At 38.3% G+C, this 25,461-nt stretch overlaps 1 protein-coding gene across 5 annotated transcripts in view; it reads left to right on the top strand.

The window, feature by feature from the left end:
* The window catches only part of LOC120633619 (protein unc-79 homolog), a 66,908-nt gene that overhangs the window by 20,240 nt on the left and 21,207 nt on the right, over positions 1–25,461 (top strand). For 4 of the 5 annotated variants that reach the window (XM_039903872.1, XM_039903871.1, XM_039903870.1 and 1 more), the window contains 26 exons: positions 653–735; positions 1,516–1,647; positions 2,084–2,209; positions 2,778–2,899; positions 3,763–3,952; positions 4,704–4,803; positions 6,046–6,201; positions 6,514–6,765; positions 7,535–7,640; positions 8,506–8,621; positions 9,346–9,516; positions 11,121–11,201; positions 12,222–12,359; positions 12,692–12,838; positions 13,412–13,548; positions 14,220–14,402; positions 15,096–15,252; positions 15,979–16,180; positions 17,305–17,463; positions 18,079–18,231; positions 19,685–19,820; positions 20,666–20,797; positions 21,400–21,505; positions 22,652–22,771; positions 24,104–24,263; positions 24,685–24,769. In XM_039903872.1, the coding sequence (XP_039759806.1) occupies positions 653–735; positions 1,516–1,647; positions 2,084–2,209; positions 2,778–2,899; positions 3,763–3,952; positions 4,704–4,803; positions 6,046–6,201; positions 6,514–6,765; positions 7,535–7,640; positions 8,506–8,621; positions 9,346–9,516; positions 11,121–11,201; positions 12,222–12,359; positions 12,692–12,838; positions 13,412–13,548; positions 14,220–14,402; positions 15,096–15,252; positions 15,979–16,180; positions 17,305–17,463; positions 18,079–18,231; positions 19,685–19,820; positions 20,666–20,797; positions 21,400–21,505; positions 22,652–22,771; positions 24,104–24,263; positions 24,685–24,769 (3,650 nt within the window). The remainder of the gene's footprint in view (positions 1–652; positions 736–1,515; positions 1,648–2,083; positions 2,210–2,777; positions 2,900–3,762; positions 3,953–4,703; positions 4,804–6,045; positions 6,202–6,513; positions 6,766–7,534; positions 7,641–8,505; positions 8,622–9,345; positions 9,517–11,120; positions 11,202–12,221; positions 12,360–12,691; positions 12,839–13,411; positions 13,549–14,219; positions 14,403–15,095; positions 15,253–15,978; positions 16,181–17,304; positions 17,464–18,078; positions 18,232–19,684; positions 19,821–20,665; positions 20,798–21,399; positions 21,506–22,651; positions 22,772–24,103; positions 24,264–24,684; positions 24,770–25,461) is intronic. The other variant, XM_039903873.1, reaches the window with a different exon arrangement.

Raw genomic sequence — 25,461 nt, 5'->3', positions numbered from 1 at the left:
TTAGGCTAGATTAATTAATTTATTGAAAGGAAAATTGCATGAAAAAAACAGGATTTAAAAAAAAGAGTTTATGCGATGTATACAATTAGGCGGACTTATCGCTACACATCGATCTCTTCCAGGCCAACCAATGGCGTAAAACAGCTCAAATCTTTTAGTAAAGAGGGAAAAACTATTTAAACATAAAACTTTAGATTACCCAACATGGTTCAAAGCTGAGTTGTTACTATCTGTTCGCGATCGCCTAAACCAGAGCAATACATCCTACAAAGTGCCGCACTGGGTCCATCAACCTGATACGTAGGTGTTAAGACTCATGTGCTTTTAACATATCGGCAACCCACGCCCTTCTGACCGGTACATAACAAAGCTACTTGGCGGCGGAAATAATGGTCGTAGTACTTCTCCGGACGAGCTGTGTCACAAAGAGCTGGGCTCGATTCAACTTGTTGTTAAGATTAATTCACAAATTCCTTTATTTATTATTTAAACTAACTTACTGGTTAAGGAAATATTGTTACTAATATACTAACAATCTATGGATGGAAACGTCTGATATAAATGATTATTATTATTATAAATAAAGCAACACAGTCAAACTTATTTTGCGTTTACACACTTCCGTATAGCGTTCGTGACTTTTATTTTCCAGAATTGTCGATCAGCGGATAAGGCTGCATACTCGATTTGCTTCTCCAACGAATGCGCCAGTTACAATGGAAATCATCCCATACGGTAACAAAAATCTCTTTGATAAATGCTTAGGCAGGAATAGGTTCAAATACTTTTAATCTTTTTACCATTTTTGCGAAATGGGCTGTGGACCCTGCTTTCTGAGTCCAAGGCTGTAATTTCGATACCCTCAACTGGAAAATGTTCGTGTTATGAACATGAATGTTTTTACTGTCTGGGTGTTTATCTGTATCTGTATTCTAAAAATGTTCATCAGTCATCTTAGTACCAATAACACATGCTACGCTTTCTTTGGGGCTGGATGAAGATGTGTGTATTGTCGTCGTATATTTATTTATTTAAATAGCTCAAAATGTTTTCTTTTTTCAACCACTTAAAAACAAACACTCAAAACAAGACAGTTTTATAGGTTGTTTTTTTCTTACGCCATAATAATGCCATATAACGATTTGGTCGGAATTCGGAATGCACAACCGATTGGCAGCGACCCTGCTTTCTGAGTCCTTGGCCGTGGGTTCAATTTCCACAACTGGAAAATGTTTCTGTCATGAGCATGAATGTTTTTCAGTGTCTGGGTGTTTATCTGTATATTATAAGTATTTATGTGTATTATATTCATAAAAATATTCAACAGCTATCTCAGTACCCATAACACAAGCTACGCTTACTCTGGGGCTAGATGGCGATGTGTGTATTGTCGTAGTATATTTATTTATTATTTATCTTATGCCGGAAAATCAGTAGTGCAAAAAAACGAAGTTATCGCACGGTCACGCAAAGTGCAACTTTTTGAGCAAGTATCTGGAATCAACGTTTCCCCAGCTACTGCCAGCAGTGCCACGGCAACCGCCACAACAGCCGGCGGGGCGGCGACCACGTCGTGCACACGCGCCTGCCGCCCGCCTGGCAGATGGACAGCGACATGCAGACCAACCTGGTCGAGGCCATCATCAGGTATGTTCAGTTTCTACGCCATTAACTCACAACAACTTTCAGCGGAGTGAGCCAAATCAGTTTTGACCCATTCGGGGCTCTGAAGCAAACCTACCTAAAATCGCGAGACAAAAGTTATTTTCACTTATTGGATGGAAGCAGGCGTTACTTTGCGGAAATCCATGATATATTATGTAAATAAAGCTTAGTTTGCTATAGTCCGCGAAAAGCAGGAGAATCTGTATGGTGTTATTTATTAAGAAATATTAAAAAAAAATATGTCCTGCTTTTCGCGGAGTACAGCAAATTAAGCTTAATTTACATAATTATTTACAATAAGTTTTAATTTATGCTTCGGGTAAGAGGAATTAAACTTAATTTATGCTCTAGTGCATAAAACTATATGCAACAACAGTTTATAACCGAACATAAATTCTTATTATTATATTTTTGACAGCCTTCTGAAAGAAGCTAAGCCAATAAACATGGAAGACCCGGACAGTTCTACAGAAGCGATCAAGTCAACGTTGAGCGTCAACCTTCCCGATCCGATACCCGTTGAAGATAGACAGTTACTTGGCAGGTGAGCGCTACCGACCGCTGAGGAGTTCCGTCCTCCATCGCCAATCACATTCATCAGACCTACACGAAATTCGGACAAAACTAAACTGATTGATAGACTTATCCAATACAAAAATAATTATTTTAATCTGTTTACATTTGGCGGCAGTTATGCTGATAAATCGTCAAACACTTTCATGCCCTCGCCCAAAGAAACCGAGCTGAATTTTGGGATAAAAAGTATGCTATGTCCTACCGCGTAGTATGACCTCAAATCGTGCGAAGTTTCATTCGAAAATATAAGCGCGATGCGCGGCCCAGATACAGACAGACATAAATGAAAAAAATTACAGTTCAGTGCCCTCCAATTTTTTTTAAATATCTTTAATGTACATAATTCGACCCGGTACTGTTTTTTTTTGTAAGTATAAATGTGATTTAGATGATAGTGATAACCGAATTATGAATTATGAATCAGTATGGCCGTTGCTTGCGTTCTAGGAGTCGATACGGGATATCTTGGTTCTCTTGCGAATTCTCTCTTTTTTCCTGTATGTCTACTTCTATAGGTATAATTATTTATTTTCTAGATACGGGGTGTGGTTAATGGTGGGTCTGTGTTCGCCGAACCCCGACACGCCAGACGAAGTACTAGGACGACTTCTTTCTGTCCTCTTCCATTGGTTTCATGTCACATCCTTCTCATATTCTGGTGAGTTAATTTTGAAATTTTAACACACTGTTAATTAGAATTTGTTTCAAACAAACATGCGAGAATTTAAATATATATTGTCAAGTTCTGCAGGTATTATGACATGTTTACATATCACTAATAAGACCGCTATCTAATATTGCATATTCCATGACTGTAAAATGCTTTTAATCAATGGGGCAAAGTTCTGTAAAATATGTAGCTCGCTCTTTGGCAATTGACATATTATGTTCGGTACAAGACTGCCTTTTAGTAATGAAAAACTATATCTTCGATACTAAATTAGTCATACTCTTTGGGTACAAGTTTCTAAGAAGTTGTTTTTTCCGTGTATCTTCCTGTTTCAAAATTGTGGTCCATTTTTCAAACACTAACTGGATACTTATTGACCTGAAATGCCACGTTTGTAATTTTGGTGACCATGCATTTTGGTACTATGGAGTTTCTCTGTTATTTTATTAATTCTTTATTTATTCGGGACTTTTCTTAAAAATAAGAATGTCAGCCCCATCGTTTCCGAAACGAAAATTATTAATTCTTTCTTTTTTTATCATAACTTAAATTCTTATAGCAATCTGGCTACCTCTGAATAATGTTGCTTTGGAATTGGTGCTTCACTGGTCAATGAGTTTCTCTAAAGATTTGCCAGTAGATTGTGGAATCATTGGATTTGTATTAATAAATACTTTAGACCTAGGTGGTGTGAGAGCAGAAAGTTGGCCCTAGAAACACGTCAATTAGACAAGACAGTCCCATTGTATTTGGGATCATTCGACCTATTTAATGGTTGTTCTCAAAATCTGAAAATGATTACAAGGACTAATCGACATCGACATTCAGTCAAAAACGTCCTAAAATTGTAGGTGAAATAGCAAACACCGTGGAGAAGTTGAAATCGGAACACGTGTGTCCGTGGTTGCGGAACATCGCGGAGAAGCACCGGCGCGTGCTGACGTCATGTCTGCTGCCGCACCCGCCGCAACACATGCGCGTGGCGGGCCACTGGGACAACCTAGGCTCCAAGATCGCTCATCTCAAAGATGGGCTCAACAGGTATTACGACTTTATAGAGTTGCGTGTCAGGCAGAACTCAGTCGTTAAGCCGGGAACTGGGATACTTGAGCTTTAATCCAAAATTGCTCAAATACAGCTCACGTATTATGATCTCGCAGAGCAAGTGTCAAATAAGTTTAAACTTGTATCTACGGTTGCGGACGATAGTAGATGATAACAAAAAATCCGGCTAAGTTTACTGTGGGCTCTCAAGGCCTAGACTAGGGCGGGATTGGAAACCTCCTAGCTTAAGTTTTAAGTTAAAGAATGTAGATATCAAAAACCACTTCACTTTAGTAGTATCTCGAACAAACGGTTAGTCACTACATACCATTTAACAGTTGATAGTAATTATTTTACCTGTAATGTTCTAAACGTTCACCATAAAATGGGAAAAAGTTTGTGAGCTAAGAACATTCCGCGGGTGTAAAGTGAGACGTCCGCGGGGCGTTTTCTCTATTTCTGGACACAATGTACTGCATACAAAAATGGCTGAATGAGGATTCTGTATGATCCTTATTCAATGGGTACCATATTATATATATGAACGCTTCATAAGCGTCTGTGATATGTCTACACGAATAAAAAAGTTTGAATTTGTATTTTGTGTTAAATGTTGAACATTAAATATGTAAAAAACCATCGAGTTTAAAAAAATGTCTTCGAAACAAAAACAACTTTAATCTGGGATATTATTTATGGGACTTTTTATTTAAATCTGTTTATTAATTATCTAAATTGTTAATTTCAGATTATACTGTTTGATCCCATACGGTATCATCACCCAGTCTATTTGGGACTACATCATGCCGCATTGGATGGATGCCATTTGCGAAGATGTTCCGGAAAAGGTGGAATTATTTCCATACATAATTTGATTTATTTTTATGTCTTACTAGCGTACCCAGCCCGTTTCGCCGGCTAGATTTTGCTTTATTTTATTTAAACAATAAAGTTACATCATACAATTTTTAATAAAAGCTATATTTGACAGTTTGACAGTTCAAAAATAGGAGTGCTTCGATCGTCACCAAACTTTACAGGATTACTCGCCAGGTCAATCCGGAGATTCCCTGTAAGTTTCATTGAAATCGGTCCAGCCGTTTCGGAGCCTATACGGAACAGAAAAAGTGTGTGGGTAACACACTTTTTCTTTTATATATATAGATAGGTTATCTTATTCCAGTTGTGGTGCGATTAATAAGAACAGCCCGTTAACAGTGCAACAAAGCTGTTGAAGTCTACCGAAATTAAATCTATGCATTTTTTATAGTAATAATTGACGGACCAAGCAGGTGGCGCACCTGATGGTTAGTGGAAAACAATTGCCTTTAAACAGAGCAACACTTCATGTGCCTGTAATTACACCGGCAACTACGCACTTCAGACCGTAAACACTTTCTATGCTGCTTAGCGGCAGAAATAAGCATGGCGATAGTACTCTCCCGGTTAAGTTCTGTTAAAAAAAGTTTATCTACAACTAAAACTATTTTCAAATCCCATTACCCATTATCGGCCCACTACAGGGCACGGGTCTCCTCCCACAATTTGAAGGGTTTAGGCCGTAGTCCACCACGCTAGCCCACTGCGGATTGGTGGAATCCCTCACACATTACCTCACCCTTTGAGAACATTGTAGAGAATCCTCAGGCATGCAAGTTTCCTTACAATGTTTTCCTTCTAAATTCAAAAAAATCTAAAATTCAAAAAACATTTATTTCAAGTAGGCCTAATAAAAGCACTTTTAAAACTTCAAGGCTGTCTGTGTGTTGTGACTACCACCGGTTCGGAAGGCAGATTCTACCGAGAAGAAGCCGGCAAGAAACTCAGCAGTTGCTCTTTTCCAACATTTATTCCAATTATAATCTCTTTTCATTTTCCTATCTTGTGAGAGATGAAAGCGGGGCCGGATTCTTCCAAGCAACCTTCCATTAAGAAATTCATCAATTGTACAGTAACCTCGCTGTAATAAATATGTTCACCATGAAACGCACATAACTTACAGTACAGTTGGGATACGGACTCTGTCTCCCAAAAGCGGAGCCGAAGGTGCAATCCCAGCGGCCGACACTAACAACCAATGTTGGTCCCAGGAGCTGCTGGAGCTGAAGGTGTCGGTGGCCAAGGTGCTGGAGCCCGACGGCAGTATGCTGGGCGTGGACGAGCGCAACCTGTACAACTTCGCCATCCTGCGCGTGTCCGACCAGCCGCGCCCCGACACCGTGCTGCCCGTGCTGGAGTGGTTCCAGGTAAACCGGGAGTGGTTTACCTTCACTCAGAAACTGGTCAAAAAATATCTTACTTTTGTGAAGGTTTTCTTGATATAAATTGCAAATTATATTCAAAAAAAAAAATACGCGTCGCATAGCGTAGGTACTAAGCGCGTGTCGGTCTTTTATCTTCAATAGGGTTGCCATAAGTAAACATTTAGAATGTTTGAATTAGTTTGTATGGAAAAATAAATATGGTCCTTTTGATTTAATATTTTCACATGATGATTAGTTATGCACCTTTCAACGGATATTTGTAATTCCGTTACACGTTGTATATTTTGGTTTCAGACAATATCGCTGCTGGAAGTAAAGATACCGTTGTCAACTTTATTCGACCTCTTCAGTCACTGCGTTGTCAATTTACCTGAGAGGATTTGTAAACCGCCTAACGGTATGTCCTCAGTGGATGTCAATAAGCCGAAGGAAAATGGAACGAGTGACCAAACGTCAAATAACGAAAAGGAAAAGGACAAAGATGACGAGACGAAGCCGCAGAATCTGACATGTTGCATACTGATGCTCGATATACTTTTGAAGCAGGTGAGATGTTAAATCCGTTTTTGAATCACTTTTTCGCATTCAAACAAAAAAAATTAGGTATATTAATTATTTGTGTTCAGAATCCTATATTAAAAGCTTGCGACGCGGTGCGGCGGTATCTATTAGTGTTCCGGTAATAGTGAATATTTAATTTGAGCAACTGTTTAGAAATAATGTCTAATGTAATGTCTAGTGGTAATGAGAGTTAAAACCAAATATATTCTTTTTTCCTTTTTTTATCATACTGATAATTGACGGACCAAGCACATGGCCCACCTGATGGTAAGTGGAAAACCAGCGCCTATAAACAGAACAACACTTCGTAGGGCATGAAACAACGTCCTGCAATGTGCAGCTGTGTCCGTCAACCCTCAGGTTACGCCTCAGCGTAGCTGTTAAGCTTTGGAACACAACACTGTAACAATGCTGCATGGCGACAGAAATAAACATGGTGGTAGTACTTATAACGCCGAACCTGCGTCTTCACTTCGGTGACGGAAAACTGATTACTGCTGGTTCAGCTAGAATTGATAGTTAAAATCAGTACGTCGAGTCTAATAATTGGCTGCTCGCAAGACTCAAGTTTGAACGCTACTGCAGATGCATTTGCACGCGAAACGTATGCTTTGTTTTAGCTTATGCTCACTTCGACCACCTCCGATTTCTAAAACCTATTTATACCAATCAAAGAGGTGGGCTGCGCCACCAGATTTGTCTGATGAAGATAATGATGATGATAACGATGACAGAGTTTCCATTCTGATGACAGATGGAGCTTCAACATCATCGCATCAACATACAGAATGTGAGCAGTGAGGCAACGAAGTTGTTACGTCTCATGTTGAAGTCAAATCAAATGAACACAATTGAACATGGTAAGTTTTAGTGTCTCCCCTCAACACAGACCTCGCGTTTTGAAGTTCCATTTAAAAAGAACGAATCTGCAAAATTTCGTACAATGTTCTCTCTTACTTTAGAATGAACCAAACCTTAGAAAAAGATTGAAGGAATTATAAATTACACCGTACAGATTCCCCTGCTTTCCGCGGAATTCGTGGATCAAGCTTAATATTCATTGTTGTGATGATCATGTTAGATTTCCGATTGGCCCAGTGAGCAGCGAGCCTGCTTTCCGAGACCACCAAGGCTGTGGATTCTTTTCCCACATCTGTAAAATGTTTGTGCAATGAACATGAATGTTCTTCAGTATCTGGGCTTTTATCTGTTAATTCTAAGTATTTATGTTTATTATTCAATAAAATATTCATCAGTCACAAGCCACCTATAACACAAGCTACGCTTACTTGGCTAGATGCCGATGTGTTTATTGTCGTAGTATATGATATTTTATTAAAAAAAAACAAATAAATTTATATGTATATAAAACGGCGATAGCCCAGTTTTGTGGTCTTTGGCTTCACTTTCGGGGGCCGAGTTCGAGTCTCAGCACGCACCTCTGAACCTCTCACTTGCTTCAACGGTAATGGAAAACATCGTGAGGAAAACTGTATGCCCGGGAGTTCTCGATAATGTTTTCAAAGGCGTGTTACGTCCACCAATCCGCACTGGGTCATCGTGGTGGATTATGGGCTAGACCCTTCTCATTGTGGGAGGAGACTCATCTCCTGTAGTGAGCCGGTAATGGGTTGATATTATGATGATTCATTGTATCTCATGGAATCCCGGAAGTAACGCCTGCTTAACCAAATAGTTGCGTAAATAGCTGTTACCAATACGCAGCGGAGTGCCGGTCAGCGGGAGCGTGCGCGTACTGCGAGGCCGCGGCGCTGTGCCACCAGCTGGCCGTGCGGCTCGTACGTACGCTCGTGCCGCACTCGCCACCGCATCACTCGGAGGTACCGTTGTTTTTTTTTCTTTTTTATTTTCTCGTGAAGCTAAAGAAGCAATGGGGGGCACGTAGCTCGCAGAATCGATAGGTGTTGGGAAGTTGTTAGACCCCCAAATAGGTTAGACAGACCACTTAAAACGAGTAGCAGGGGAAGCTAGAAACAAGCGGCGCAAAATACCTATATCCAGCAGCACCAGTATTTGAGATGATGATGTATAAACGATGTTGCTGTCTAAGATGGTAGCGGGGTAGCTTTTTTGGGTTATGGCAGCTACATTAAATCCATACATACCCGTAACAGCTATATACGAGGCTATATCGAATCGGAACGATCTCTTAGCAAGAGCTCTCTCTCTCGGAGCAAGTCTTTGGCGGTAACTAGCCAAAGTAATCCGCCAGACCAGACCAGACCAGAGAAAATTCATTAGTTATAAATTCTTTAATTACCCTCGCCAGTTATTTAACCTAGAACTACTTAAAGGACCACAGCGCTCATCTACGGAAAGGAGGCATTCAAGAATTAATACTCAAGCCGTGCCAATATTTACATCAAGAAAACAATAAATTCTTGATATTTCTGTTTATTTGTAGTGAACAATGTAACGAACTATTCGTTGATATCGTATTCAATTACAACAAAATTAACCCTTCAGAGTGCTCCTGGCCCTTTTCAAATCTATCTATATAACATTAAGGGCATCATATATTACCTATGACTTAACAAAAAACAGACATCGACCGAAGAGGCGTGGTCCGAAACCCTCACAAAGAAGAACCAATCAGAAGACGAGCGCAGTAAATCCGGTGGGACGCCCGCGACGTCTGTGGACGCACTCATGACCATCGCGCATCCGCTCTCCGAGAAGGGTTCTGTAGGAGGGGTGCTCGTTCATATGCCGCATGTACGTATGAGGCTTTCGATATGGGGAACGGGGCGCATTGAGTTGGCGGGACGATTACAATTTGTCTTTTTAGGAGCCTTGTTCTTTTCGGTTTCTTTACAAATCCCATGGTTACCGTTTGTTTTCTTGGGATAAAAAAACAATGTTACTATCCGTCCTTTCAACTAACTCTTTGCCAAAAATCAAGTCTATTAGTTGCTTACAAACATACAAACAAACAAACTTTCGCATTTATAATATTACTATGGATTTTGTTTATAAACCGGTAAACCGTAATCACATGAAATAACTCATCTAGGAATACATTCAAAAATTGCAAAAAATACCAGTATTTCCAATAATATGTTTCTTGCAAATTTTCCTTGTGGCAGCAAAACTTTTGGACTTTAAAAAACAGTAGACCTCCTGAGTCTGACTTCGCTGAGCGGTAGATCTAATAATACATCATAACTTTACTTCGAGTTTAAAACATCCTTAAAATGATTTCCTAGGCTCCTTATAAGACAAATTGCAACCCTTAACTTTTTGTAATTATTTTTATTGTAGAAATTAGTTGCGTCGTTATTATTATAATTAACATTGGCATCGCTTTATCCATTTCTGTGTGTTATTACATAACTGTGTTAAGTTATTTATTAATCACTTTTATTATTATTACTAAATTTTTATTATATACGAAAATATGTTTGTGGCTTATATGGGCTGCATGTTTATCAGGGATCGCTACCACATTTAATTCTTTAAAACGTTTGATATTTATAGTCCAGTTCACAATTTCAATTAAATAATAATGATATAGCAGTGTAAAATGTAACATATCTATTCATCATGTTTTGAAAAAGCTTTTGACTGTGTTAAACGTTCTTAAAAGTAGATTTTTACTATTTATTTAATAAATTAGTACAAACAACTACGAGTTACAATATTATTATATTGTAGATTGGATTGGGTTTATTGCAGTAGGAATAAAAAACAGTTGAAACGAGCGTCTTCTTTCCATTTTACAACTTATGGGTACTGCAGGGTAGTTTATTTGACCCGGAACTATTCGTACTATACATATATGTAAATAAAATTCATATTTCTTTAAATGAATGTGGGAGAGATTTTAAGAACGCTGCTAATTTCTTTTTGATCTATATTCAATGTTATTAGCTCTGGATTGAGATATAAATACAGCTTTATTTAACAATATGTTCAGACCTGTATACTCGGATCAAGCATACCATATTATAGGTTAAATTATAATATTATGACTACTCATATTACACTGTATATACATATTGCACTGTATATATCTGAAAAAAGCTGTGTTGCTATCAATATAACCTAATTTTTACTTATGAACACAACAATTTTTAAACAATATGTTCTGTTTATTAAGTAATCTTCTATAGAACTTTGATGCGGCGACCGAATTATCATCAATTGCAAATCACTGAATATGATATGTGAAGAGAATGTAAAAAAAAACAGAAATTGATTTAAATAACAGTAAAGTATTTAAGATTCGATCACTGTATCAATTTCTGTCAATCTCCCGCCAAGTCAATCAGAATGTCGGGCACAGGGCTAGTACCCGTATGTATATAATAGATGTATAGTTTGTTCATTTCATGCAAATGTCACTAATAAGCGACATCGGGTCGGACGCCACTCTGACAAAATCGTCAGGCGATACGCAAGTACGTTTCGACCTTTATCTTTAACTTTTTAATTTCGCTTCTTACGCGTGTTCGTTCTTTTGGTTTAGTGTTTATGTTTAGATTGTTGGTGTTATTCTGATGATAAGGATGTTGGAGTTGGTATTTGAATTTTTTTAAACTTTCTCTTTTCTTGTATTTAATTTTTTATCTCTTCTAAAAATGATTTCTTTATTATCAACATAAATGTTTTAGTCAAACTTATTCAGACATTTCACGTTAGTTTGTTTTATTAATTGTATTTGAAGGGTTTTTTTCTAATTCGATTAACATTTGTCTTTTAAAGAAATATTAAGAGAAATATTAAGAATAACACTAACTGACGACTTCACTTTGCTTGTGATGAAAATTAATTGTTATTTAATTCGTCAAATGTAAAGTTGAAATACATAATGTTAGGGTTTACCTTAAATTATACAACAATGATGTTCTAGCAAATTCAAAACAAATGCAAAGTGAATTCAAATTTAATGTTAATATGAATGATCTTTTGAATTCTTATTTTTATATAGTGATATTTTCTTTTTTGAATTAATAACATAAACAATTATTTCTATTTCAATATCATAGTTTCTAATTTTAAACAAATGTGAAACATTTAAATGAAATTTAATCCCAGGAAAAACAACAAAATAATGGCTAATGAAAGCAATTAATTTATTTTTAATAATTTAGCTTTCTTAAGAACAGTTTTGATGCACGCAACTGATGTAGATTAGACTAGACAAACACTATTAATTTCGATTCATATCGACATAAATATTGATATAAACCAGAGAATTAGAAGAATCTATTTCTCAAGCAAAAAGTATAACTAAATTTCTAGCCCACATAAACAATGGTGTAGTTAGAGATGTCGCAGAAATAGATGAAAAAGATGTTTGAATTCCGAAAGGCAAGGCAATCATTGTTTGAACCACGTAAACTTTTCCTATCAATCAAAATCACGATGTTCTAAACATTATAGTAGCAATAAGTGTGGAGATGAGAATGTGGTTATAGATTATGACGGCAACGGTTGAGACAATAACGGAACAGCTGGACATGGCGGTGTCTTTGCCGCCCGCGGAACAGCCACCCGTGGCGACGGCGCACTCCATTACACTGACGGACACCGATGTTGCCACTGCAACTGCCAACGTGAGTAAAAATAATAATAAGCTTTTTATTTCAGGCATAGCCCATAGTTATACATTTGAAAATTACAAAATTAGAGAGAAACATTTTATTAAAAATTTATAATTAACATAAATTTATGAGATGGGATGTCAAAAATATTAACAATTAAAAAAAAAATACAATAAATAATGATAACATATCACTATATATAACATCACTTTATAATTTTTAACGATTTATAGGGACCTTAAGAATGTTGTATTACTTTTTTTTAAACAATAATTAAAATGTTTTAAAATAACATTTATCGTCATTTGTATTGTAATGAAACTTTCTTATCTTGGTTTTAAAAGGTATCCACGCCTAACTTATTGGGCCAGAATGAAGGAGAATCAGTGGATGATGATATGACCAACTTTTGGCCCACTTCTGCGGGAAAGTTTCATTTCTGCATTGAAGAGCTGCCTCAGGAACTTCAATACATTCATCAATTGCTACAGGTGTGCTTGTCATAAAATATAGCAAACATTTACGCCATTCGATTCGTGATAAGGACGGGATAACCTAGTGCGAGAGTGCAAGATGCCCGGCACGTACCTCTGACTTGTCTTATTTTAATTTTTTTTTCCGCCAGTATTTACGATTTTTTTCAACTTTAGTTTTTGGTATAATTTTAAAATTAATTGATCAATGGGATGAAAATATTGACACAAATAAAAATTCATCCACGTGTGGTGACGGCAGATGAGAATACAGTTATCACCACCCCTCTTCTTCCCGCGGGTGTCTACGAGGCGACTAACGGAATATAACGGAGAGCGGGCAGCAGCGTCCTCTGTCCTACTACTACCATCACCTATGATCACTAATCCGCCTACCCAACGTGGTGATTTTGGGCAAATCCTCCAGTTGGGGTCTTAAGTCCAGCTGTTGACTGCAATAGGCTGTTGATGATGATACATTTCTTTGGTACACCATTTGTTAACATCAAATCTAGTGAGTTTTCTATATTCAAATAATACAATGTACTTTAAATCAATGACGGAACATTAAAGAAAGTATATATGTTCTAGGAGCTGAAGAACACTAAACGACCAGATGTACTGTACCATCTACTGCAGTGTCTTCAAGTGCTGGTGCTAAACACTGATGCTCTGGCGGAACATAAAGGCTTCTTGATATGGTGCCAAGAGAATCTCCTCATTGATAAGTAAGACATCTGTTTTCAATTAAGTTTTTAGGACTCTCATCATCATCAAAGCTCTACAGCCCTGGGTGGGCCTCGGCTTGGTCAAGCCTATTTCTCCATTTGATGCGGTCAGAAGCTGCTTCTTTCCAGCTCCGAACTCCCAGAACCCTCATATCCCTCTCAACTCCATCACTCCACCGACCCTCTCGTCCTAGACCTCTACGCCCCTCCAAAGTGCCCTCCATCAACCCCTTTGGGGCTCTCGTGCCTACCATGCGTTGCACATGCCCTGCCCATTGCATTGTTTAACAGTTTAATAGTCTTGACGACATTTGGTTCTTTAAAAAGTTCGTGATTATACCGAATGCGCCAAAAACCACTTTTAGGAGTCTAGCTTTGAATAAATACATTTTATGGTTAAGGGATCGATTGTCGCGATGAGTCTTTCAGTTATAATATTGGTTTTAATAAAATTGTTTCCAGATGCTTTTGTTATAAAACAAAATAGATATGTACAATTTTTATACGGGAAATGTTTATGCGATCATCTTCAGTTTTATGTATACACTTCAAGCGGTATATTCCTACCTAACCATCGTACTTCTCACACAGACACTGTTTTCTTAAAATAATTTAAAACTACCTTCTAATACAAACGTCACTATAATCAATCATCGTTATATAATTTCCAGTCTTTGGAACGTCTGCGATGCGGCCCAGTCTCATATAAGCTCGGTGGCAGTGCCCGTGTTGCTGCATTGTGTGACGCTGACGGGCGGGGTAGACGTGTTCTGCGCACTCGTGAGGGACGCCTTCCACCATCCTGATGCGCAAAAGCGGTTTACGGCCGTCGAGCGCGTTACCATGCTTATAAGGTTAGTTCTGCAATCATTATTCGTTATATTCTTTTGATAGTATGTTTGTTTTAGCTTCATTAACCTTTTTTTGTGTGACTTATAACAGAGGCATTGTAGTAGAAATATATATGAGCGTCAGTGGCTATTTTCGGTACGTCGCGATTCGTAAATTGATTCAAACACCACAGTAATGTGCTGGACTGGGACTTTTGGTCAAGTCGATCAGCCAATTTTAAAATATATCCTTGTTTTAAAATGGGACGGAAAACATCCCATTCTCATAAGAAATAAACGTATGCACGAGCGTATCGAGGGTAGTTTGAGGGTGAGAATGGGGTGTGTTTCTTAGTTAAACATAATTCTTTTCATATAGATCGTGAGATGAAAACGCAAATATTTCAGAAGAAGATTTCACTTTATATTCATCGCGCCGCTTTTATACCGTGATTGGCTGTTCTTATTTCTCTTTTTGTTATTATTTATATTTTACCACTCGCGGTAAAGTTATGAAGTGTTTTCCACCCGCTGCTTGGATAAACAACGCCAATTTTCGAACATGAGATATGAAAAAGAAATTGCTTGACAGTTAAACATGCCAAAAAAAAATGCATCATTATACTCTTTAAACAATTGGTGTTTTTAATTACACGTTATTTTCAGGTCTCTAAACTAATGTATTAATCTGCTATCATGTACTGTTCTCAACTTTAGGTTCATGGACGGCTCGCCAATAAAAACTAGTCTGCCTCTGCAGGCGGCCTTGGCGACGGCATTCTGCTATCTTATTTCTAGCATGGACGACATTAACGTGTACGTCGCTCAGAGAGCCACTCTCTATATCGGGACGATTCATGACAATGCTATTGACGTGAGTTCAGGTCTATCTGTGAGAAAACAACGTACCACGGTTATTTAAAATAAAATTGTTTTTTTTTCAAAAATTAGATATTTATTGTTTTTTTTTCAAAAATTAGATAATTAAATATCAGTTTTGTTTAAATAAAATATATTTCTTGTATAAAATAACTGTGGTATTTTAAGTGTATTATTTACATTTAATGTATTTATGGTTCCCAATTTCCATCTCCGAAATAGTTCGAAACGATTTAGTAAGGCTCGAAAACTACCGTGAGTTCAAATGTATGCTAGTCCAGAATTTCTGATTTCACCTTGATAGGGAAGGATTTTTAGAAATCCTTGTTAAGTTGCCTATTGCAAGGATTGGGATGTCTACTGGTGAACAATAATGAAGTTGACCATTTGGTGCCGCCTGTGCCGTGCTAATCTTTGTGACGCAATTTATGTAATCTGCCCACCAAGTGCTGGGCCTACCAATTGCATTTTCCAGTGCGGGGTCTCCATTCGGTATCCAGACGTCCATCAGTCCCAACTTGAAAGAATAAGTGATACGGCTTTTACGAACATGCCGTAGATTGACAGGCAGACAGCCTTGAAGTTTAAAATAACTATCTACCTCTTACGAAGTATATGAATTTTGAACATTTCTGATAGGATTTTCTATTTACGCTACCTAACATTTAGTACTGTTTAACGAAATAGAATTGAAGTGAAGTGTTTTTCTCTTTCCCTAAAGCTACTGCTTTATTGCCTCGAGACACAATTCGACCTGGTCATAGTGGATCGTCCCATGATACTTCAGTCGATCTACCAGCTACACAACACGCTAAGTGATCGCCGCATTCTCACCTGGGAATTCTTCCTGAATCGCTTTGAGGCCCTGCTTCTGGAAGCACAGATCAACTCTAACAAACATGTTGACTACTCCAGCTTACGGGGTGAGTTATACTTAAATAAGAGGTACAGAAGTTCGACGTCATTGATCTCGTGATAAACGCCGACTACGTCTCGCAACATTGTTTTTAGTAGTAGTAGAGTACAAATAATATATTAAACAAACAAATAATTAATTACAGTTTAGCAGGTTATAACACCTTATTAAAACTTCACAGCATATAAACTAAACATTTTTAACAACTTATTGAGCCACATAACAGATGATAATAACTTGTTTTACGTAGAACTTGGGACAGACATATGTTTATAATAAAATTGAACGCATTTAATTGTTCATGATATGTATCCTATATTTATAATTTTAACGAGGGTGGAACTCGGAACTATGCAATATTTACGTTACAAATCATTCACTCAGGCTTATAAATTTAAAATATAAAAGGCAAATAAAAAAATTTCGGAACCGACAGGATTTGAACTTGCGATTTTCTATTATAAAAATTAAGCTTTAAATTACACCATACAGATTCTCCTGCTATTCGCGGAGTATAGCAAATTATGTTTAATTTTCATAATATATTATGGATTTCCGGAAAGTAACGCCTGCTTCTATCCAATACTGCGATTATCTGGCAATCGCGGCTTGCGCGCTTTTTCCAATTAAGCTACGGCTCTCCTTCAATCGATGCCGAAATTAGTATATGCCTTTTTACATCAGTCTTATAGCGACTGTAGCGATTGTTTTATATGCATTTTAAATTTATAATATTGATAATTCCTCCCAAGTGGAGGTAAAACACTAATAAAAATTATAAAGTTCACTCAGTCGTCGAGGAAGTTATACAAATACAAATTTTCGGAGCCGACAGGATGTGAACCTGCCATTCTCTATTATGAAAATTAAGCTATAAATTACATCATACAGATTCTCCTGCTGTTCGCGGAGTATAGCATATTAAGATTAATTTCATAAATGCTATATTATATGCATTTTAAATTTATAAGATAATTCCTCCAAGTGTAGGTAAAAACACTAATAAAAAATTATAAAATTCACTCAGTCGTCGAGGAAGTAGTGATGTGGTAGTCGGTATCGATTGTACTTATCGATATATGGGCGAACAGTATGCACTTGCACCGGAATACACATCCCGTCTGGCGGCAGACCTGCTGAGCCGCTCGGAGTGGGCGGAGGCGCGCGTGCGGCGCGCGCACGAGGCGCTGGCGGGCGCGCCGCGCTCGCTGGCCGCGTCGTTCGGCGCCAAGTGGCCCTACAAGCGCACCGTGTCGGCGCCCGCCGCCGTGCCGCCGCAGCCGCACGCAGGTACCCGCTGCGGGCGCGGTGCATGCTCGTAGCAGCACAAAGTCAAAGTCAAAGTCAAATATTTCATTATTCAAATAGGCACATTGATGGCACTTTTGATGCGCTGATGACATACAAAATGTGTACAGTGATGGCGGTAACTACAATCGTAAACTAAAAACTAAAGCTACGAGGGTCTAAGAAGAAGCCCAAAACAAAGTTAGCCGGGTGTTCTTTTTGCTATCACGATCTCACATTGTCATTAGAAAATATTTAAGAAGCAACCTGGTTAGAGCAATTGTTCACACCCAAGCTTTTTTATCGTTCACGTTGCTGGCCATTCTTTTTTTTTTTTTTTTTTGTAGTTATACTTCTTTCGGCGAGTTACGGAAAAATGGTGAGAGTAAATTTTTGCGATGCGCGCGCACACTGTCACAAAAACCGACACCATGAAGTTAGCTATAGTCAACATTTTAGTTTTTCTACAAAAGGTTTGACAGTTGACTTTCAATAATTCAAACTATACCTTTAATCAATTGTTAGTTTCGTTTTCTCTACAAACCTAGAATTAAGCGTAACATAAAAAATTTGAAAAGATTTTTATCTTACGCTTAACGTAATATCTCGACATTATAGTGTTCGCGCCAACGGAAAGGGAGAAGGTTTATGCGCGCCAGTACTCCGCCCCGCTCCTCAAGAGGAAGACGTCGCGTTTCGGCCTAGGCCTGGGACAGCTATTGACAACACCACAGGCGCCGCCCGCCACGCCACGCTCCAACAATACGCACGGTAACGTTTATTATTGCTATTTTTAACTCGCAAAAAAAGTATAAATAATTTTAAATTCATCATCATCATCATCATATTAACCCATTACCGTCACACTAAAGAGCACGGGTCTCCTCCCACATGGGGAAGGGGTTAAGTCCATAGTCCACCACGCTAGCCCAGTGCGGATTGGTGGACTCCACACACCTTTGAGAACATTATGTAGAACTCTCAGGCATGCAGGTTTCCTCACGATGTTTTCCTTCACCGTTGAAGTGATGTTTTAATTGCTTAAAACGCACAAAACTTAAAAAAGTTAAAGGTGAAAGACGGGGTTAAAGACGGATTCGAACACGGTCTCCCGAAAACCGAAGTCCTACCCACTGGGCTATCACCGCTCCAGTTTGAAATTAATCAAAATTAAATTGCAATGCATCTAAATGTGTCTAAGTTAAACAGAATCTGTGCAGCAGTTTAACCGAACGTAGGTAACCGAGTGAGAAGAGTTTAGGCCGTAGTCCACCACGCTGGCTAAGTGCAGATTGGTGGACTTCACATGACCTTGAGAATCATTTTGGAGAACTATTAGGCATGCAGCTTTCCTATTAGATGGTCAGGAAAACCAGAGAATAAAGATGGTCACAATAGACGTTTATTTCACTTCAAAATTCAAAACGCAATAATCCCCTTACATTCGAGCTCCGCCTTTTTATATCGTTGAATGAGTAAGCTTATTGACATGTGTCAATAATGTTACTATTACTACTACTATATTAAAAAACATCAAAAGTATGATTTTATTGTGTAAATAATATTTATAAATCATTTTATTAATTTTATCAATTAAATATCACTTTTACATAACCATTAAAATATATTTTAATGAGATTTAAAAGTAAAACAGATGTTTAATACTACAGGTGAAATTCAAATAAACACAATATTACTATAATTTAGGGAATTATGAAGTAATTTACTGTAACGAATTTACACAGTTTCTTATATTCCTTACTATGATTACCTTCACCATTTAAGCAAGTGATATTCGATTATTGTAGTAATATACACAGCACAAGAAACTCAGTGAATCGAGTCGCCGGCCCGGCCCGCCCAATTATTCTGATCAGCCGTCACCACACGCCACTTGAGACTCTATACCTATATTATTAATGCGAAAGTTTGGATGTATGTTATTTACTCAATCACGCCAAAACGGCTGAGCGGATCTGAATGAAATTTAGCACAGCGATAGACTAGCACCGCACAGCGATAGACTATGTTTTGGAGAAGCATATAGGCTACTTTTTATCCAAAATTCAAAATTATTTTATTTTAAGTAGGCCTAATTATTGAGCACGTTAACGTCAAGTCAATCTGTTTGTAGAGACTCTACCACCGGTTCTGCCGTCACCACACGCCACTACCTACAAACCTAGCTTGATGAGCTCTGTTAAAACGTTTTTCTCTATCGCAGATTGCATGCACTCACTATCGGGGCGGTCGACTGACGATACGATGACGACGGTGTTGCCTAAGGCGGTCGACTTGGAGGAGGCTGATAAAGAAACTACCAATTTACTGGTGTTCTTATTGATGCAGTTTTTGTCAAGGTACGTATAATACACTGTTGAAATCTAAGAGTCACAGACAATTAGAATCTTTAAAAAATTAGTTAAAGATCATTGTTTGTCATCTTGAGTTAAATAAGGCTAAATACTAAATATGTGATAAAGAGACAAACATAATATACAAACGAAAAACTTACATACAACATTCTCTATTATACATACACAGCGCACACAAGTATAGCTATCCCAATTAAATAATGTGAAATACTAATAACCAGTCGCAATTAAACCTTGACAAAGTGCATACGTATTTTCTTTAAAACAATCCAAAACCTCAACCTTATTACAGTCAACAGATTGACAATATTGATATTAATCGTGTAGATAAAAATCAATAATGAGTATGTTTATATAATGTTGTGTATAAGTTTATTATATATAGTATTAATGTATAAATATATAGGTATATATATGTGTATAAATTTATAAATATATTTATATGCACCACCTACCTCTTGTTTTAAATTGTGTTTTACGAGATCGCGTGTAGAAATAAGGCCGCCTAATTGTAATCATCGTGTTAACTAGTTGTTTATATTTTTTCCTGTATTTTTATAGGATGTACAATAAAAGTGTATTCATTCATATATTCATATACTAGTACTTTTTACTTACTCATGTGGATATATGTAAATATTTTTTTTTATTTTTTTTTCACGGGTACATTGCCGAAGATCTATTTGGTGTGGAGTATAAGGGTTGAAGAAATTATAAATAACACCACACAGATACTCCTGCTTTTTTTTTGCCAATCTGACAATTCTGAACATTTTTTATCTTGGTTTAAAACCGTACATGTTAAATAATTTATCTTAACTTTATTTCAGATCTGACCAAGCGCACCCCACAGAAGACAAGTCTTGTTTGAAGACTCAAGAACTGGTGCTGAGACATTTGTTCCTGTTGCTGGGATACAACGCCATGGAGAGGGTCTTTACTATATCACCACACACACTTAGGTAATTTGTGCTATACTACTTGAGCTGTGATCAAGGTTGAAATGACATCTGCACCTTCGAAACTGCCCCTTTGATCTCCCATGAGATTTTCTTTACAGAAATTCCTTTTAGTCCGACCTTTGAATAGAACGCAGGACCTTGTGAGCCAAAGTTGAACATGCCCGTTCAATGACGCAGATGCGAAGGTGCAGTTCTCATTTCGACCTTGATCACTTAGTGAGCACTTATCTGAGAAGAAGCCTTCAACTTTATGACGACCTCCCTGGCGCAACGGTGAGCGCTGTGAATTTAAGTAGGAGTTCCCGGGTTCGATCCTGTCTTGGGAATTTATAATTCCTGAATTTTGTCCGGTCTGGTCCGGTGGGCTTTGGCCGTGGCTAGTTACCACCCAACCGACAAATGCGTGCCGCTAAGCGATTTAGAGTTCTGGTGCGATGTCGCGTAGAAACCGATAAGGCGTACTACCACACTCCCTAACAGGTTAGCACGCTACCATCTTAGACTGCAGTCATCACTTACCACCAGGTCAGATTGCAGTCAAGGGCTAACTTGTAGTGGTTTAAAAAAAAGGTTACTTCAGCAACTCTGTTATAATTTGACAGAATGTCGTCCATCTTCAACGCCTTTATGGCGAACCTGCCGCAGGTATTGGACCAGAACCACGTGATGGGAGCCAGCATCGCGGAGCCGACCCTCATGTTGCTGCAGGTCAGTCATTTCACCCTTAAGTGATAGTTCAGACACGCCGGGACCCGCGCGATTATAAAATCGCATGGAAATCGCACGAGTCTTATATGCGTTATAAGTAATCGTTTAGACATAACCGCGCGGTTAATCAAGGCGTGCGGTTACCGCAACCCAACCGCCAGTAATAGAATCTCACTGCTCCCGCGTGTTTCTATTACTATGTAGTCTTTACTTTGCGTTCAGTTGCGTTGCGGTTACCGAGCGGTTAGCACGTCGCAGCTCGTGAGTTCGCCATGGATCGTTTCGACACTTAACTATTGATGAAGTGGAGAAGAGACCTGCAAAATGGGATATTCAGTCAAATCCAAAGGTTGCCTGGCGGAGATCGCTACTAAGTTACTACGTTACGGCCGCCTTTTGTATTCTAATTCCGTCTTTGTATTTCTATTGTTCTTTTATTTTACCACCATAGTGGTGTACACTAAAAAAAATCCCGTGCAATTTATTCACACACGGCGGAAGTGTGACTTCTGAAAAGTAGCCTACGAGAGATTTAGGTGGATGTAGAGTATCAAAACTATTAGGATAAATGCAAGGTTTATTATTTAGTTTCCATGGTAAAAAATGTATAATGTTTTCTATCTCACTCTGTCCTATACATTTGTGTTTGTTTCTTTTTATTTGGTTTACTAACAGCTTTACATTTCAAAAAAAACAAATTAAACTAGCATATACTGTATGAAGACAAAATGTAAATCTACTTACAGGTAAACACCGCATGCAATAAATAGCGTTAAACTAGCTTACAACTACACAAACAAGATGAAAGTGTATACAGTGTAGGAAGGAAAAAAAAATTAAATTTTTAAAAACACTTTGCTTAAAGCTAATTCCATTGATCTCCGGAATTCGGCCGGAGAACCACAATGTATATCTACAATATTAAACTTGTTATAAAGTTGACATAACCTAGGGACCTAAAGCTAAGATATTATTCGGTTTCCTTGGTAACTTAAATAGGAAAAACAGATAAAATAGTATGTATATTTTGGTCTCATTCTTTGCCGGCTTCATCCTACACATGTTTGTATTTGTGTATCTTACCTGTCGTTTTTTCCGTTGCATCCGGTTTGAAGTTTCACTTCAACAATGGCACGTGTGTTCCAGCACTGCATCCGGCCGGCGCTGGGCGGCGGCGGCACCGCGGCCGCAGTGCACTCGCTGGCGGCGCTCGAGCCGCACGTGCGGCGGCACTGGCTCATGGCGCTGCTGGTCGTGCTGTACAAGGTGAAGCTGCAATATTCATTCCGTAAGCTTAGTGGCTGACCACTTTGAGGATTGTAATCGCAGGACTAGATGACATCCGGGCGGGTAAGGGAGGGGGGGGGACATAATTATTATTATTACTCTGAATTTGAATACCATATTATTAAGCAAAATATACAAGTCGATATAATTCGGAGAAAGGATGGACGTTGGGGTCCCAAGGTGCTGGAATGGCAGCCCCGAACTGGTAAGCGCAGCGTTGGTCGGCCCCCGACGAGGTGGACAGACGACATTGAGCGCGTCGCAGGTAGCCGCTATATCCAAGCGGCACAGAACCGTGGAACTTGGAACATCCTACAAAAGACCTGTGTGCATCAGTGATCGCTTATGGGTTGGTATGATGATGAAGCAATTTATATATATGTATACAGCAATCTCTACCAAGCGACTTAAGAAATAAAAAGAGGAGAACATACTGCGGATGGTACAATATAATACATATGTAGGAATAACTAAAAACTATATAACATATAATAAATATTTTATATACCATATAATAAATATTTAGCTTAGAGTAAATAACTTCGTTTGATTAGATTTTCGTGACGTAATGTAGCCTAGGACACTCAAGGCACAGATGTTGCCAACAACACCCCATTTACCAAAATCGTCCCAATAGGAGCGGCAAAAATTGGAACAACTGAACTCACAACAAAATTATTTCAGGGATTATTTCAAAAGGATTAACCTTTTATGTATAATAAATGAATAAATATACTAAGACAATATACACATCGCCGTCTAGCCCCAAAGACCCATAACGCAAGCTACGCTTAGTAGCTTGTGTTATAGGTACTAAGATAACTGTAAATATTTTTTAATGAACAATATACTTATTGTATACATATAAACACCCAGACACTGAAAAACATTCATATTTATCACACAAATCTTAAGTACCGGCAAAGTACTCATCTGCATCTTCTAATAATTTAAAATGACATTGTGAGATGGTGATAACAAAAAAAAACACCCGGCTAAGTTTGTTGCGGGCTTCTTCTTAGACCAGGACGCGTTTGGAACCCTCGTAGATTTAGTTTTAAGTTTACGAATGTGGTTATCGCCATCATCTCACTACCGTGTAATTCTTATGTACGCATCAAAAGTGCCACCTATGGGCCTACTTGAATAAAGATATTTTTGACTTTGACTTTGACTTTGACTTCTGCGGAATAATAAGATTTTCAAGAAGATATTGTTTTAATTTATGTTTCAGTTTATATTCACTAAGCTTTTTCAGCTCTTCCGGTAATTAGTTGGAAGCTGGCTCTCATTGGCCTGTCTCGTGTACAGTACCACTACAGCAGCGGGGCGCTGTGCGCGCTGGCCGGCGCGCTGGTCCGTGCCGTGCTGCAGTCGGTGGAGGCGCAGTACCACCAGTGCAAGCGCATCCCGCCCGTGCTGCTGTTACCGCAGCAACGGCCGCACTGCTCCCAGCAGCACCACGCCAGAGGTCAGGCCGGGCTCCAAACGTTAGGCCTGCCGCTCCCCACAGACAACAGATTATCCAGTGCGGATTGGTGGACTCCACACACCTTAGAAGAACTCTCAGGCATGCAGATTTCCTTACGAGGTTTCCCTTCACCGTCGAAGCAAGTGATATTTTAATTACTTAAAACGCACATAAATTACAAAAGTTAGAGGTGCGTGCGTTCGTACCAAGCGTTTATTAGAAAAGATAAAAAAGTTATGCAAAAGATAAGCTGCAGCAGTTAAGTTGTAAAAGCACAAATTTTAAATCGACACAGAACACAATTTTAACGTTGGTTAAATTAAGCGAGTAACTCCGCAATTCATAGTGTTCGTAGATGCAAAACTATCTAAAAATTCTAATCGGACATTTAATTTAGAAGTTATGTATATAAACTCTACAGAGAATCGTGAAGTGCCATTAAAAGTAGAGGAGCCGACCTCGCACAAGTCGCCCGCTCATTGGCCCGAGCCGCCGGAACCTGCCAAGTGAGTATATTTTCCTTCGTGCCGTATTCGACTACAGTGCATCTTCTAGCTACACGAACGCAGTTATTACACCCCTTTACAATTGTGTAAACATATATGTACGAAAGCATCATAAGTGCCTGTGATAGGCCTACATGAATATAGAAATTTTGAATTTGAATTGACTACTTATATGAGCGTTACTGATATGCTCTCGAGTGGCTGGTATAACCACTTTTTTGTTTTAATTGTGCAATCACATTGACAGCACGGACTCAGGACTTCTTTAGTAAATAAAAAACCTTTGGAGGGGACAACTGAAATCCGTTAATTGTAGTGGGATGCCTATATAGAACGTGTAAATGTAAACCGAAATATTACTGGATAGAAGCAGGCGTTACTTTGCGGAAATCCATGATATATTATGAAAATTTGGCTTAATTTGCTATAGTTTCTAATTTATAATTGTTAATTTTTAATGAATAATTGTTCAGAACTTAACAATTATTCATTGGAAATTCAACATCTCTCACGTCCCACGAAACGTGCGTAGAGGTTACATTGCCGAAGATCTGTTTAGTGTGGAGTATAAGGATTGAAGAAATTACAAATTAAACCATACAGATTCTCCTGCTTTTCGCGGAGTATAGAAAATTAAGCTTTATTTTCATAACGAAATATTACTTCACATGCTTTAGAGGCACATTATTTAC

This window comes from Pararge aegeria, chromosome 22 (genome assembly GCF_905163445.1).
Source record: "Pararge aegeria chromosome 22, ilParAegt1.1, whole genome shotgun sequence".
Lineage (NCBI taxonomy): Eukaryota > Metazoa > Arthropoda > Insecta > Lepidoptera > Nymphalidae > Pararge > Pararge aegeria.
The sequence above is the reverse complement of the archived record's forward strand: the minus strand, read 5'-3'. Positions and strand labels throughout refer to the sequence as shown.